Raw genomic sequence first — 16,794 nt, 5'->3', positions numbered from 1 at the left:
ATGCATTGGAGAAGGAAATGGCAACCCACTCCAGTGTTCTTGCCTGGGGAATCCCAGGGACAGGGGAGCCTGGTGGGCTGCCGTCTGTGGGGTCGCACAGAGTTGGACACGACTGAAGCGACTTAGCAGCAGCAGCAGCAGCAGCAGCAAAATGAGTAATGACTTTTCTGTTTTTGTTTTGTAGGTGCTGTTGCAGTGTTTGCAGTTGGTTACATAAAAATATCCTGGTCCACTTGGGGAGAATTGACACTGTCTCTCTTCTCTCTCCTGATTGCTGCTGCAGTGTATATCATGGACACTGTGGGTAACATTTGGGTGTGCTACGCATCCTACGTTGTCTTCAGAATCATCTACATGTTACTCATCACAATAGCAACGTATGTATTACGATTCAAAGAAGCATTAGGAAGAGCTGTAACAGGATTAACTTTTGGTTTCTTTACAAATTAAATTTTCTGGTTCAAGGGCAAATGGGAGGAAGCATTATACCATAAGTGCATTATCAGTTTTTCTTTTGAGGAAGCATTTAGGCAAGTTTCATTTACTTCCTTGTTCATGTTTCTGCTGTTTTCAGACATTTGCATGAGGTTTACATCATTTAGCAAAAGAATATTCTTCACTTGGTTGGGAAGGGAATTGACAGTAGAAAAGTACGGGCTACTCTTCACATTTGGAATAAAAAATGTAACTATCCTTGAAGTAATTCTTATCTATGCATTCTTTTTATTTTTTAAGTTTTCAGATAGCTGCAAACCTCAGCATGGAGCGCTATGCCTTAGTGTTTGGTGTAAATACCTTCATTGCCCTAGCACTTCAGACTCTGCTCACTCTAATTGTGGTAGATGCCAGTGGCCTTGGCTTGGAAATTACCACTCAGGTAAGGTCTGTTTCAGTACTGAAGATGTTATGGGTTGATCAGGGTAACAGAAGTGGAGCATGCTTCAGGGAAACAAATTCAAACAATATAGACAGAAAATCGAAAGTAAAAGTGTTCTTTCCTTCCTTCAGTTATCCCCCACCCTTAGTTCCTTTCCATCAGGAGGATGCTAAGACCATCATCTCTTTGATGAGGCCCTAGAATGTTTCTGAGTGTGGAGCTGAGAGGTAGTGTTGGTTCCATCTGGACCCAGACCTTCTGCTTCTTCACCCATTATTTCCCTCCATTTTTTTTTAAATTTTATTTTATTTTTAAACTTTACATAATTGTATTAGTTTTGCCAAATATCGAAATGAATCCACCAGAGGTACTGTATCCCATGTTTGAGATGCCTGCTTCACTTGAGAGCTCTCTGAGTCTCCTCCCTTCTTTAAACACCCCCCACCCAGATACCAAGGTAATGACTTGCTGTTGATGACTAGCATTACATATGACCTATTGAGAAAACACCTGCACAAACACCCAGAGACAGTGTGATACGTTTATTCACTCTGGAATTGTATGGTTGTATATGGCTTCATTCATTGTGAGTTGTAAATAGGGCTTGGGATGTACTTTAGCAAAATGGGCGATTGAATCAAAAAGTGCCTACCCCAACTCATCTCAGCTCAAAAGATTCTATCTCCATTGTTCTTCCCACTTACATATTAGTTTTCCTACAATACAAAGACCTGACATGTTAGCAGTAATTAACTTTGTTTTTACCGAGGAGATCTAAAAGAAAAACAATAGATAATGTGTGCTGAGTGCCTTCTGTGTGCCAGGTACTTTATATAGAATTTTGCAGGGTTGCTATCATGATTAGACGTCAAGAAAATGAATCTGAGAGAGGTGTTGTTTAAGGTCACGGTCAATAATAGTATGGCAGAACCAGGATTCAAAGCAACATCTGACTCAAAAGCCTAGGCATCTACCTCTGCATCATGCTGGCTCAGAAAAGGGTGGGGGAAAGGTGGACAGAGCAGAGGAATGGGAGCTTATTATTGTCTTTTAAGTAATTATTACTTATGTGTTTCCCAGTTACTGCCTGCAATAAAAACGTTGGGAAGACCTCTCAAGGGTTAAGTGCTTTCATTTGGGATGGAGGGTAGGAGAATAAGTGCTTGTCATCTGGCTATAGAAGCAGTGGGTTTAAATGTATGGAATAATAATTTTGTGGGCTGTGGTCAAACTCATGACTGCCATGATTAATTAACCGATTTCCTATAGGAAAATGTGTCCAAATTTAAAAGACTTGGCTCAGAGGGTTAGGCTTCCCAGGTGGTGCTAGTGGTAAAGAACCTGCCTGCCAGTGCAGGAGAGTTAAGTGAGTTCGATCCCTGGGTCAGATCCCCTGGAGAAGGAATCTGCAATCCACTCCAGTGTTCTTGCCCAGAGAACCCCATGAACAGAGGAGCCTGGTGGGCTACAGTCCATGGGGTTGCGAAGGGTCAGACATGACTGAAGCAACTTAGCATGCACGCAGAGGGTTAGAGCGGCACACTTACTGGATCCATGAACCAGCTTATCAGTATTTAGTAAGTTATTTTAATAAGAAAATGATGATATTGATAAATCATATAATCACATTAAAAATGGCTTAGAGAAGATTCTTATAAAAAGTTATCTTACAATGGAATATAGTTGACCTTCTGCTGCCCTCTTCTGGGAAAGAGTGGGAATTCTTGATCTTCAGAACTTAGCCTCGTATCAGCTTGAGTTAGTCGGTTTGAGGGTAGAGACCAGGATTCAGTTATAACAGCAACAAAAATGAAAACCAATAATATTAACAGTATTAGCATTGTGTTAATAAACATTTACATACAGAATCATATTCCTTCCCAACAACTGTAATTAGGATATATTATGAATTACAAAATGGGTTGTAAATGAAGTGGAGGCTCAGACACTGAGTCTCTCCATCCAGGCCATACAGCTGGTAAGTGGGTAGTCAGGATTGGCAGTCAGGATGCAGTGTTACCATGCTGTCCTGCCTCTCTGTATCCTCAGTGCCTGGCACATTGTGTAAGCACAATGTTTTTTGAAATTGTATTGAGAAACTGAACATTAATTATAGAGTCTGTTCACATATATGTAATAAAAGAGCTGACCTTTCAGTGGATAATTCTGTAAATTACTTCTTCCCCCCTCTTTAGTTCTTCATCTACGCTGGTTACTTTGCACTCATCGCTGTGGTTTTCCTGGCTAATGGTACAGTCAGTATTATGAAGAAATATAGAAAGCAAGAAGATCCAGAATCAAGTTCTCAAGAGACCCCCTCATAACATACTGCAAAAGAGCTTCATATTGCAAGAATTCTGCACAACGGCTGTAACCGGCTGTATTTAATTTTTTAAAGTGTAGACACATATTTATGAGTATGCATTTCATGGCTTCAAAGCAGCCAGTTGACTATACCTTGTCTTCCCAGAGTAACAATACAGTTGAGAAATGAAGTGTACTTCCTGGAATACTTATGAGAGCCAATTTAAGAATCTGTTTTTCCTGCTTCAAAAGTGAACTTGCTTTTGAAAACCAAGAATCAAGAGCAATTAGGCAGCACATGGTAATGTACACATGCTCACAAGTGAGTCTGGTGTTTCATAGGTCAAGTATTCTACTTCTGTGTCTGATTAGCCAGATGCTTGGCCTGTTGGGACCAGGGCTTCACGGGCCACAGGATGTTACAGTCAGAATCGAAATAGTGTTCTAACAGCATCTGCCTCTGTTCAACTTAGTTCTCATGTCTGTGTTACTCATGTGCGTTTGTTTCTACAGATGACAACATTTGCCCTGGTTTGGTGTTCTATAAAGAATATGTGTTAATTCTGAGTTATCTTTAAAAATTCATTGTGTAAATACTCTCAGTGCCCATCTTGACTGTTGTGTATTTGTGTTGATTTCTTAGAAGTATATTTTTACATTATTCATATGCTTCCCAGAGAAGCTAATTTAGTTAAAAAATAAGGCAAGTTTTGAGGCCTACTAATAATATAAGTGACCTAATGGAAAACTTAAGGTAGGTTTACTTGTCTTGTATTCTTCGGTATGAAGGACTATTAAATCTATGATGAAAAGTTACTAAGTGGGCTAAAGGCATAACTAGTCCATTTTGTATCTGCAGATCTCCAAAATAAAATGGGAAAGTCTTCTTAAAATAACTTCATCTCCCTTTATGGCATTTATACTGTTTGTCCTTCTTATCCAAGATAAAGGTGTCATTAATTGTTGGATTATTCCAAGGTCTTTTTCACAAACTGAGCCTCTTTATTTTGGTGGGACAGGACGTATGATGGACTTGGTTCCTGCATTTTGTATATTAAATTTGCCTTTGTTTATAAAGGTGCATCTTCTTAAATAATCTGCTTAAAATAAGAATTGCTATTGATTCCAAGTTACTTGAAAAATGTTATTCTGTGTACATTTAAGTGGGAGATTAGTCTACCAAGTGACTGCTAGCATATGTGAGACATGATAACTATTTTAAAGCCAATTTTGTTGCCTTATCTTAAAAAAAAAAAAAGCTAGGTCAACTTTTTTAGAATGACGTAGGTAAATACTGAATAGTAATGTCAAGATTCCAAAACTGACTTATTCATTTATGTAAGCAAGAATTCTAGAAGCAAATTAATGAGGATAAGAATAAGTCATTTTCTAGTCACCTTCCTTTCTGAGTAAAAGAAAGGAGAAGAGCACTAGCTAAGGAAGGAAAAAGGAAGCGATATCATAAACATCAGCCTCTAATTTTGTATTTTGTCGTCGTTTTATTTTGCTACATAGGGAATGTATACTCAGAAACAAGTAGAAAAATGGTGTTTGAGGAATTTAATTTTTTTAATAAAATAGACTGTGGCACAATCAAACTATTCATGTAACTAAAGCAGTATTTCCCTGGAATTTAAGTCACAGTTGGTTTTATACAATCAGAGCCTTTACTTAAGACAATAATAAGTTCCTATCTTGGTGTGTGTGGTACTATTTGTAGAATGCTGAACCCAATTTGCAAGTTGTACTGTATGCGGTTTTGGAAAGAAGTGCAAATAATTTGTTGTACTTTTTATTCAATACTGTATAGATTATACAATTATTTTTTATTAAATAAATATTTTGCAGTATATTTTTCCTTGTTTAAAATATTTATGTCTTTGTTGCTACATGCAGGCTTTCTCTAGTTGTGGAGAGCACGGGCCCTAGAGCCTGCAGGCCTCAGCAGTTGTGGCTTGCCGTCTCTCAGGCATGGGCTTAGTGGCTGTGACGTGCGGCTTAGCTGTCCCTCAGCATGTGGGGTCTTCCTGGACCAGGGGCTGGATCCATGGCCCCTGCACTGGCAGGTGGAGTCTTAACCACTGGACCACCAGGGAAGCGCTGGTCTTTACCTTTGACTCTTCCCTCTCATTTCTGTTGTTTTCCCAATTTTTTTTCTAGCACCGCATTGTTCTACTTACTTTTCTTGGTCTTCATGTTGGTACCTCTTATATTTTTAAAAGCATTCTCCCATTTAGAAACTAAAAAGGCCAACGTTCCCTTCAGTGTTAACTGAATTTTTCAGATAAATGAAATGAAATTGAATCAAAGGTAGAAGGTGCCATCTTGTTTTGAAAAAATCATAGCCTTTTGGTTATAGCCCCAAATGTTCTGGTACCCACGGAAGCATCTTCTTGCCATCTTCTTGAGAATTGCTTTGTTCATTTTAGCAGACAAACCAAACCAGTCTTTTCTAATAGTATTTGAATGTGTACTTTCACATTAGTTCCCATTGCAAAGCCTTCATTAAGGCATTTTTATTGATTATCACCAAAGACTTGGAAATTTTTCATGCAAAAAACTTTTTAAAGTTTTCTGTCCTTATAGCACATCTTATGTATCTGAGCAGGAACCACGCCTTATTTTTGTCTTTTGTTGCAAAACACATCTTGTGTTTGTGCCCCATGAACACTGAATTATACAAATGATATGTGATGGATTCAACGTAACCACCTGCCAGTACCAAAGCTAAATAAACGCTATTTTTCAAAAAGTACATCAAAGTAAAGCATTAAGATTAAAATGCCTGTCAGTGATGTCTAGTCCACTGGATGCTTTATTCAGGGCATTGTGCTCAAATGATAGAAATTGGATACCTATTTGTCTTACTTCTTATGGAATCCTAGGGCTTCCCAGATGGCGCAGTGGCAACAAACCCACCTACGAATATAGGAGATGGAAGAGACACAGGAAGATCTTCCCTGGGTTGGGAAGGTCCCCTGGAGAAAGAAATGGCAACTCACTGCAGTATTCTCATCTGGAAAATTCCATGGACAGAGGAGCCTGGCAGGCTGCAGTTCATGGGGTCAACAAACAGTCAGACATGCAGGACTGAGCAACTGAGCAGGCATGCACGTGTAATTAGTACTTTACATTTATATAACACGTTTTAGTTTGGAAAGGGATTTGTGAACATCATCTCTTGATTCTGGAAAAAGCATCCTGTGGTAGTACTAATTCTACTTTTTTCATTAAGTAATGCTGATAGAAGGGGCTTCAGAATGCTGAGTTTGCCATTCAAAGCTCTGATTCATTAGGGAAGTTACTCTGGAGCTTCAGTTTATTTTTTTTAAATATTTCTTTTTACTCACTTGGCTGTGTCTGGTCTTTGTTCTGGCATGCAGGAACTTGAGTTGCATCATATGGGATCAGTATGCCAATTCTTAGTTGTGGCATGTGAGATCTAGTTCCCTGATCAGGGGTTGAACCTGGGCCCCCTTCATTGAGAGCGTGGAGCCTTAGCCACTGGACCACCAGGGAAGTCCTGAGCTTCAGTTTCCTTATCAGTAAGTGGGGATGATACTTACCTCATGAGACCGTCGTGAAGAAATGAAAGAACATTTGTGAAAGCACCTGTCACGTGAGAAATCAGTTCCCTTCCCCCTCATTCTCTATTAACAATTAGTTTTAGCTGTCAGTCTCAAATGAGCCGACCATTGGAAAAGACTCTGATGCTGGGAAAGATTGAGGGCAGGAGAAGGGAGTAACAGAGGATGAAGTGGTTGGAGGGCATCACCGACTCAACTGACATTAGTTTGAGCAAGCTCCAGGAGATGGTAGACAGGGCAGTCTGATGTGCTGCAGTCCATGGGGACACAAAGTGTCAGACACGACCTAGTGGCTGAACAACAATCAATCTCAAAATTGTACTCTCAAATGAAAGTTCTTTTGGAATGTTTCAAAATAAAAATGATAGGAGGCTTTTAAACACTCTCATTTTTTGGTCAAGTTTTATTTAATTACTTTGACATTGCCCTTCTTTGGGACTGGAAAACTCATCTTTTCCAGACCTGGAGCCACTACTGACTTTTCTGTATTTGCTGGTGTATTTAGTGTAGCACTTTAACAGATCATCTTTTAGGATTTGAAATAGCTCAGCTGGAATTCCATATCATTGGAATCAGTTTTCATTCCAATCCCAAAGAAAGGCAATGCCAAAGAATGCTTAAACTACCACACAATTGCACTCATTTCGCATGCTAGCAAAGTAATGCTCAAAATTCTCCAAGCCAGGCTTCAACAGTACATCAACTGAGAACTTCCAGATGTTCAAGCTGGAATTAGAAAAGGCAGAGGAACCAGAGATTAAATTGCCAACATCTGTTGGATCATAGAAAAAGCAAGAGAATTCCAGATAAACATATACTCCTGCTTCATTGTCTACACTAAAGCCATTCTTAAAGAGATGGGAATACTAGACCACCTTACCTGCCTCCTGCGAAACCTGTATGCAGGTCAAGAAGCAACAGTTAGAACCAGACATGGAACAATGGACTGGTTCCACATTGGGAAAGGAGTATGTCAAGGCTTTATATTGTCATCCTGCTTATTTAAATTATATGCAGAGTACATGATGAGAAACGCTGGGCTGGATGAAGCACAAGCTGGAATCAAGATTGCCAGGAGAAAGATCAATAACCTCACATATGCAGATGCACCACCCTTATGGCAGAAAGTGAAGGGGAACTAAAGAGCCTCTTGGTGAAAGTAAGAGAGGAGAGTGGAAAAGTTGGCTTAAAACTCAACATTCAGAAAACTAAGATCATGGCATCTGGTCCCATCACTTCATGGGAAATAGATGGGGAAACAGTGACAGACTTATTTTCGTGGACTCCAAAAACACCACAGATGGTGACTGCAGCTACAAAATTAAAAGACACTTTCTCCTTGGAAGAAAAGTTATGACAGACAGCATATTAAAAAGCAGAGACATTACTTTGCTGACAAAAGTCTGTCTAGTCAAACCTATGGTTTTTCCAGTAATCATGTATGAATGTGAGAGTTGTACCATAAAGAAGGCTGAGTGCCAAAGAATTGATGGTTTTGAACTGTGGTCTTGGAGAAGACTTTGAGAGTCCCTTGGAATGCAAGGAGATCAAATCAGTCAATCCTAAAGGAAATCATTCTGAATATTCATTATAAGGACTGATGCTGAAGCTAAATGTCCAATACTTTGGCCACCTGATGCAAAGAGCCAACTCATTAGAAAAGACCCTGATGCTGGGAAAGATTGAAGGCAGGAGGAGAAGGGGACAACAGAGGACGAGATGGTTGGATGGTATCACTGACTCAATGGACATGAGTTTGAACACACTCTGGGAGATGGTAAAGAACAGGGAAGCCTGGTGTGGGGCAGTCCATGGAGTTACAAAAGGTCAGATACAACCGAGGGACTGAACAACAACAACATTTAACTAGATGAATTATATCAACAATAATGATAGCTCATCATTAGATAGTGTTTACTATTTATGACTGTGCTGAATAATGTTCTAAGGGCTTTAGATGCCCTATTTGATTTCTGTTATTACCAAATGTTATTGAATTGCAGGTTATTAAAATAATTTCTAGTAATACAAAATTTTGTAAGAAAAATTCTGGAATATATTTTGTGAGATACTATTAAAGCTGTTAGGTTTTAAATGGTACTGCTTTTTAAATTCATGTGTTTACATAGCAAGTTATAAATATGTAATCTATTTCATTTGAAATAAGAAAGTATAATTTGAGGTAAAATTGTTATTTAGAAACACTCCCTCTTATTTTTAATTTATGTTTTAGCAAGTTCTCCGGATACAACAAAACCGTCATGACTCCGGATATCAAAGAACTTAAAATGTGTGATAAGAAAAGATAAGTATTGATAGCAAGCATAACAGAGAGCCCCAACTGCAACACAAGTTAGTGTGTCAGGTATCATAATGATTTAAAGAGGCTTGGATCTCAAAAACTACAAGTCCACTGGGGAAATAATGTATGACTTCCTGAAGGAGGTGGCATTTGAAAAGTTAGTCATGCAGCATGGTCAGAATCTTAAAGGAAATTTAAAAAGAGGAACGGACTATAGTGGAGAAAGAGGCATAAGTAAAGGTATGAAAGTCAGAAAGTGCGGGTGCACAATCAGCAAGGAATATAGAGAGCAGGACAGGGGGCCATTTTCTAATGTTCATTACTTGCAGAAAGAATCAGGGAGTAATGATTAAGCTTGTCTTTAGAAATTTAATCTGGCAGCAGTGGAAGATACTACCTAAAATTTCTGGGAAGATACTACCTAAAATTGCTAGGTGGACTGCTATTTTGGGTCCACTAGGAAGGCCTAGTCCCTGAGGAAGGCCTTTATGACCCACAGCAGCGGGGAAAAAACAAGACTGACTTGTGGTTATGAACATTCTGGAATGGTAGCTTAGAAAGTGTAAATAACCTACCCAAGGTCACATGTCTTTGAAGTGGAGAAGCCGGGAAAGTATTTCTTTTTTTCACTTTAATAAGATTTTATTAAAGTTGCCCCTAAACTTTGCTGATCCATGTGGCTGTATGGTGGAAACCATCACAGTATTGTAATTATTCGGGATAGGATTCTGATTCCCACCCTACACTGCAAACTAACCGTCATTTCCACCCCTGCATGCCAGCGGGTCTGTAAGGATAAGACCCCAGGGGGAAGAATGAGGGGATGGGAAGATGCAGTCCTGACTCAAAAGCCTGACTTCCAGGGTGGAAGGATGCCAGGCAGGGCACAGCCGCTGTAGGGTGGGTGGGCCCAGGGGCTCTGTTGGAATGGCTGGCTGAGTGACTGTGGGGTAGGAGCACCGCGGTACGAGTTGCCAGGATAGAGTAAAACAAAGTTGCAGAAAATCCAAGAAGGGATTTTTCAGCTCCTCCTCCACATGGCCCCCCGCGCTCCTCACCCCTCCAGCTCTAGACTGGAGGCGGGCCTGCGGCGGGCGGAGCGTGCGCACTTTCTTGCTCTCTCTTACTGAGCCCTGAGCGCCTGCCCTTTACAGCCTGCCGCCTGCCCGTGGGCTGCGCCCCATGCCAAGTTTTCGCACTCTCTTTTAGAAACGGTGCTCCAACGCCGCTGCCACCGTGGGAGAGGGAGGTAGGGCTTTGGAAAGACCAGGCTGTGTGCCGCACTTGACAGTTTTCTGAAAGTCCTCCTCTGAAAACCACAACCCCAAACCCCCGCGTGAGGGAAACCCAGGTGAAGGACTGCTAAGGGGGTGGGTGGGCTGCCGGACATTTCAAATGTGTTTGGTAATCAGTATGCTGCTTTGCTGTGCTCAGTCCTGCCCAACTAATACTTATTGAAAACCTCTAAACTTATTCATCTGTTTGATACAGTTCATCTTCTGCCCACACCACCACCAACTTCTTACTCTTAACAAATGGCATGACTTGACCATCATTCCTTGCAGGATGCCAAAAATCTTGGGAGGACCTATCTGCCACGTTCTGGGAGTGTTGACGGAAGTAGATCTTGAGCTCAAGAACAGTATTTACAGATTGAGCACTTGGACAGAGTGCTCCCTGGAAATCCCAGTGAATTTCAACTGGAATAATAATAACAGTGAATTACAACTGAAGGATACAGAAGACACAGAGTGCCTTTGAGGAGTTCTTAGCCCAAAAACTAGAGAGAAAAAGGACACTAGAGGAATTTGAATCCCACAGCACCTGTAGCTACCAGAAACACTACACACAGCCCAGTTATATTCTAGTCATATTGACATAAAATCTCACACTAAAAGCCTATTTACCTCAGTCCCTATTAGCTGATATATCATGTCTAGTTTTCAACAAGTCATGATAAAAGGCAAGAAAAAGCACAGTTTGAAAAAACAAAGCAACAGGACTAGGCCCAGCTTGAGAGCGTTAACTGCTAACTGGAGTTAGCAGACTGGGCCTTTAACTATGGTCACTATGTTAAGAACTCTAATGGAAAGTGAAAAATCCAACAGCCATTCATGTTTAAACACAAAACTAAAATAAAAATTTTCAGTAAACTAAGAATAGAGGGGAATTCCCTCAACTTGATAAAGAACATTTATAGAAAAGCTACACTTAACATCATACAAAATGGTGAGAAATTGGGACACTTTTCCCCCTAAAATCAAGAACAAGGCAAGGATGTCCACTCTTACATAAATGATGAAAAGGAGTTAGCAATGCAAATATGCGAGGAAGAGCATTCCAGGCAGAGGAAACAGCAAAAATGGAAAAGAGGTTCCCATGTTTGAGGAACAGAGAGACGAACAGGGAGCTTGGTGTATCATGAATGAGCAGCAAAGTGGTAGGGGATGAGGTTATAGGAGTAAGAAGGGGCCCAATTATTCAGAACCTGGGAAGTAAGGTAAAGAATTTGAATATTATTCTAATAGCACTGGAAAGTCAGAGAGGGGTATGATCTGATTTACATTTGCTTGCTGACATGAACCTCTAGGTGTGGCTATGTATGTTCTTGGGAGTCATTTACTATTTGCATCTATTCAGAAAACAAGATGAGTTCATTCCCAGTTAATGGCAAAGGTACTTTTGCACATCCAAGTTTTATAATGAGCTTTAACAATATTGCCAATCCCAGAGAAGAAATAGAGATAGCCTACATTGCTATTAGATTGTCACTTTAAAGCAGGAGACATTCACCAGGTATCAGTTCAGTTCAGTTGCTCAGTCGTGTCCGACTTTTTGTGACCCCATGAATCGCAGCATGCCAGGCCTCCCTGTCCATCACCAACTCCCAGAGTTCACTCAACCTCACGTCCTTCGAGTCAGTGATGCCATCCAGCCATCTCATCCTCGGTCGTCCCCTTCTCCTGCCCCCCAATCCCTCCCAGCATCAGGGTCTTTTCCAACAAGTCAACTCTTCGCATGAGGTGGCCAAAGTACTGGAGTTTCAGCTTCAGCATGTCCTTCCAATGAACACCCAGGACCGATCTCCTTTAGGATGGATTGGTTGGATCTCTTTGCAGTCCAAGGGTCTCTCAAGAGTCTTCTCCAACACCGCAGTTCAAAAGCATCAATTCTTCGGCACTCAGCCTTCTTCACAGTCCAACTCTCACATCCATACGTGACCACTGGAAAAACCATAGCCTTGACTAGACAGACCTTTGTTGGCAAACTAATGTCTCTGCTTTTGAATATGCTATCTAGGTTGGTCATAACTTTCCTTCCAAGGAGTAAGCGTCTTTTAATTTCATGGCTGCAGTCACCATCTGCAGTGATTTTGGAGCCCCAAAAAATAAAGTCTGACACTGTTTCCACTGTTTCCCCATCTATTTGCCATGATTTGATGGGACCGGATGCCATGATCTTCGTTTTCTGAATGTTGAGCTTTAAGCCAACTTTTTCACTCTCCTCTTTCACTTTCATCAAGAGGCTTTTTAGTTCCTCTTCACTTTCTGCCGTAAGGGTTATAGCAGGTATAGGTGAAGAGAAACCTACACCAGGTATAAGTGAAGAGAAAAAGCTGGAAGAATTGAGTCATTGTTTTATAGTTTTAAAACATTGTTATTCTCAAGAAAATCTGAACAGCCATAAAGAACCTGTTTATACCCTGACTTGTCCCTTTCCTCACTGACTACTCCTACTAAAAATCCCACCAAAGAAATTATTTTAAAGATAAATGCCAGGACAATAGGTTTTTCTTGAGGAACATATACGCTTTCTTTAAAAAAAAAAAAAAAACTTATTGGAATATAGTTTTTTGGGCCTCCTAGGTGCTTAGTGGTAAAGAATCTGCCTGCCATTGCAGGAGATGTGGGTTTGATCCCTGGCTTAGGAAGATGCCCTGGAGAAGGAAATGGCAACCCACTCCAGTATTCTTGCCTGGAGAATTCCATGACAGAGGAGCCTTGTGGGCTACAGTCCATGGGGTCACAAAAGAATTGGACACCACTGAGCAACTAAAACAACAAAAATAAATCACACACTGAGTAAGCTGGAGCCTCACAGCAGGAGGTTCCTTGAGACTTCTGCCTACTGGGGGCTGCGCATACACTCAGAAGGGGTGAACACGTGAAACAAGTGCCCAAAAAATGTGCCGAACAAACAAAAATAATTGTAGTGTAAGTAACTTTTGTGTTTAAGGAACGTACTTATTGCTGGCATACAACCTGAAAATGGGATTGTCCTGATGCTAAGAGTCATAAACAAACTCAGGCCCTCCAGCCTTTAGTTTGACACACCCTAATAGCCCTTTACAGAAATAATGTCTTGATTTATTTTGGCAGTTGCTCTATTTTTATTATAACTATATCAGATATCTGATATGTAATATACATATATAATTCATAGATATTATACATCAAATATGTGTATAATTAAATTAAAAGCATCAAATGTCACTTCATTAAGGCTTAACTTGAATACATCTTTTGAAATAGCCAACCTATTACTACAACCTAGCCCCACACTTATAATTCTCTTTTTTGCTTTATGCTTTATATATCATTTTTCACTTTCTAACACAAATATGATTTACTTATTTAGTATATTTGTTATTTATTGTCTTTTCTCCCTATTAGAATGTGAGCTCTATAAAGGCAATGAGTTTTTGAGTTCCTAAAACAAGTATTCCCTATATTATAAAATAGTTTTTAAAATTTACAAAAGACCTAGATGTTAAGGTGTTGATTTTAAATACATGTATTTTAAACACTAGTATTATAAAGCTTCTGTGTTCTATAAATAAATGAGCCTTAAAAATGGAATGCATATGTACAAAACTCAGAAAAATGCTCAAATATTTCACCTCTTCTTTTTCCTTTCCTGTCAAATGATAACATTCTAATTTCTGGGCTGGGAACTCAGAGATCTGAACTTATTAGAATAAAGTAAGGCAAAGGACTCTGAGATGTTTGCACTTTTCTTTTTGGCAACTGGTTTCAAGGATCTGAGGTAGGTGGAACTCTGACTATAACATATAATACATGTATAATTCATTGATATATTCCAAGTATTAGAATAGTGTCTTCCATATAAGTAATGAATAATTATTTGTTGACATGATTTAGAATATTGTGACTCTAGGCAGAATCTGAATATTATCTATAAAATATATTTCTTTGATCAGTTTTATAGAACATATGTTAGTCATATCTTCTTAATTCTTGGCACCTATTTAATCTCTTCTTAGTTACTTAAATAAATACTGACTTTTCTAAGTCAAAGCATTCCTTCAAAGTTTTTATTTATTGAAAGAGACTGTTACTCTACTTTGGTCTCTTCTTCATATTGTGTAGTTTTCTCCTATAGCATGTGTAATGAATAAAGACAGAAAACTGGAGTTTTATCTATTTCTTGGATCTTTTTTCAGAATGAGCATTCAAAATTTATAGTTATAATTAGTACTAAATTAACCAGTCAAGAGGAAAAACACATGGCCCTATGCATATATACAGTGATCTCTATTTGTAAAATCCCATTGTCTTCGATGAGTCACTAATTTCAAACACACATTTCTGCTCCCTATAACTAAAATACATTTATTGACATTTAACATTTTCAGACTTTGAATAGCATTAGAGTCCATCTAAATGAAAGGCCCTGGATAGCAGAAAATGTCTTTTTTTTTGTACCAGGCTTTACCTAAACTACTCTGTTCTTATATTTCCTAAATTCTCCTTCCTTGTACAGTCATTGATAGTGCAAGGGGGCTCACATCCAAGAGAAGAGAAAAGAAGACTTTATTTTTTCAGCTTCACTAAGGTATAATTCACAAATAACAATTATATATAGTTTAGTTATACAATTTTAATGTATCTAATGTGAGTATATATAATTTATAAATATAAATGATTACAATAGTCAACTTAATTAAATACCTATTACTTCCCATAGTTACTTTTATTTTTTTGGTGCTAGCACTGATGATCTACTCTCTCAGCACGGGTACGAATGACCAATTCGGTAACATTTTCAAGGTGCATTATGTTGTAGTGTTTATCAGTACTTCATTCCTTTTTATTGCTGAAATATTCCATGGTATAGATATATTACACTCAATTTGTCCACTCATCATTTGTTGGCTATTTGGGTTGTTTCTGCTTTTTGTCTATTATGAACAATGGTACTAATACTTGCAAAAAGATTTAAAATATTTAGGAGGGTCAGTGGGAAAAACATTTGACTAGGAATTCAGAAACCTAAAAGGTCCACTTTAGCTTAGGAAGTAATTCCATGTTCACTAAAGATCTGACTAAAATTCCTTTGACTTTCAACAGTTGATTATTTTATATATTTTTTTTGTCTTTTTCAAGTGTTTGGCTTAAGACCAAAGTCCTGCAGCAGAAGAAACATTAGGTTATTACAACCATACATTCTACACTGTAGCTAGGAGGTGCACTTACTATTGCAATTCATCTTAATTTTTTTTTAACTTAGTCTACTGTACAGTTTGGAGAATACTTAAAAGTTCAATTTTATATTGCTCCTCTTTGGAGAAAAGATGCTGTCCGTTATACCAAATGACAGAAATCCTAATAATAAAAAACAATAATCTGAATGTATTGTACTGAGGAAATATTTTCACTTTTCTCTGTGTTACTTCTGGCAGGGAATGGACAAATCCTTAAATCTTGCCATTTGTCACCTCAATCTAAAAATCATCTTGCTCCTTTCTTATACATAAAGATGACCTTTAAGGAGGACGTTTAAGGATCTGGAAAATTCTAGATGACCGTTTTAACCTGCTTGAAAGTGGAAACAAACATCCTATTTCCTCTGACCATTCTCTTGGACAATGGAGGTTTTAATTTTTCATTGAAATATAATTGATTTACAGTGTTGTGCCAATCTCTTGTGTACAGCAAAGTAATACACATATGGATGTACTCGTTTTGAATATTGTTTTTCACTTATGGTTTATCACAGGAAATTGAATATAGTTTCCTGTGCTATACATTAGGATCTTATTATCCATCCTCTATGTAATAGTTTACATCTGCTAATCCTAAACTCCCAATCCTTTCCTCCCCGACTCCACTCCCCCTTGCCAACCAGGGGCCTGTTCTCTAATTCTGTGGGTCTGTTTCTGTTTTATAGGTATGTCCATTTGCGCCATATTTTAGATCCCACATATATGTGATATCGTGGTATTTGCCTTTCTCTTTCTGACTTATTTCACTTAGTATGATAATCTGTAGTTGTAAATGTTTGGTTTTGAATGGATGGGGAATCTTAGGGTCAAAAAACTGGTAACTAATTAACGTGCTTATCAACAAGTGAAACCACTTCTGGACATTAACAGTGAAGAAAATAACATACAGCAGTATACTTGTAGCGGAGGAGTCACTGGCGACCCACTCCAGTACTCTTGCCTGGAAAATCCCATGGACGGAGGAGCCTGGTAGGGTGCAGTCCATGGGGTCGCTAAGAGTAGGACACGACTGAGCGACTTCACTTTTCACTTTTCACTTTTCACTTTCATGCATTGGAGAAGGAAATGGCAACCCACTCCAGTGTTCTTGCCTGGAGAATCCCAGGGACGGGGAAGCCTGGTGGGCTGCCGTCTGTGGGGTCGCACAGAGTCGGACACGACTGACGCGACTTAGCAGCAGCAGCAGTATACTTCTAGA

General features: G+C 39.1%; 1 protein-coding gene across 2 annotated transcripts in view; it reads left to right on the top strand.

Annotated features, from left to right (window-relative positions):
- Positions 1 to 5,033, top strand: part of SLC19A2 (solute carrier family 19 member 2) — a 33,698-nt gene extending 28,665 nt beyond the window's left edge. The window contains exons 4-6 of one of the 2 annotated variants that reach the window (XM_059875426.1): positions 185 to 300; positions 736 to 877; positions 3,073 to 5,033. In XM_059875426.1, the coding sequence (XP_059731409.1) occupies positions 185 to 300; positions 736 to 877; positions 3,073 to 3,125 (311 nt within the window). In that variant the 3' untranslated portion in view covers positions 3,126 to 5,033. Of the gene's footprint in view, positions 1 to 184; positions 378 to 735; positions 878 to 3,072 lie in introns of both variants that reach the window. The other variant, NM_001206010.3, reaches the window with a different exon arrangement.
- The last annotated feature ends 11,761 nt before the right edge of the window (positions 5,034 to 16,794 follow it).

The sequence above is a fragment of the Bos taurus genome, chromosome 16 (genome assembly GCF_002263795.3).
Source record: "Bos taurus isolate L1 Dominette 01449 registration number 42190680 breed Hereford chromosome 16, ARS-UCD2.0, whole genome shotgun sequence".
NCBI lineage: Eukaryota > Metazoa > Chordata > Mammalia > Artiodactyla > Bovidae > Bos > Bos taurus.
Note: the sequence above shows the minus strand (reverse complement) of the source record. Positions and strands in the feature narration are given on the sequence as shown.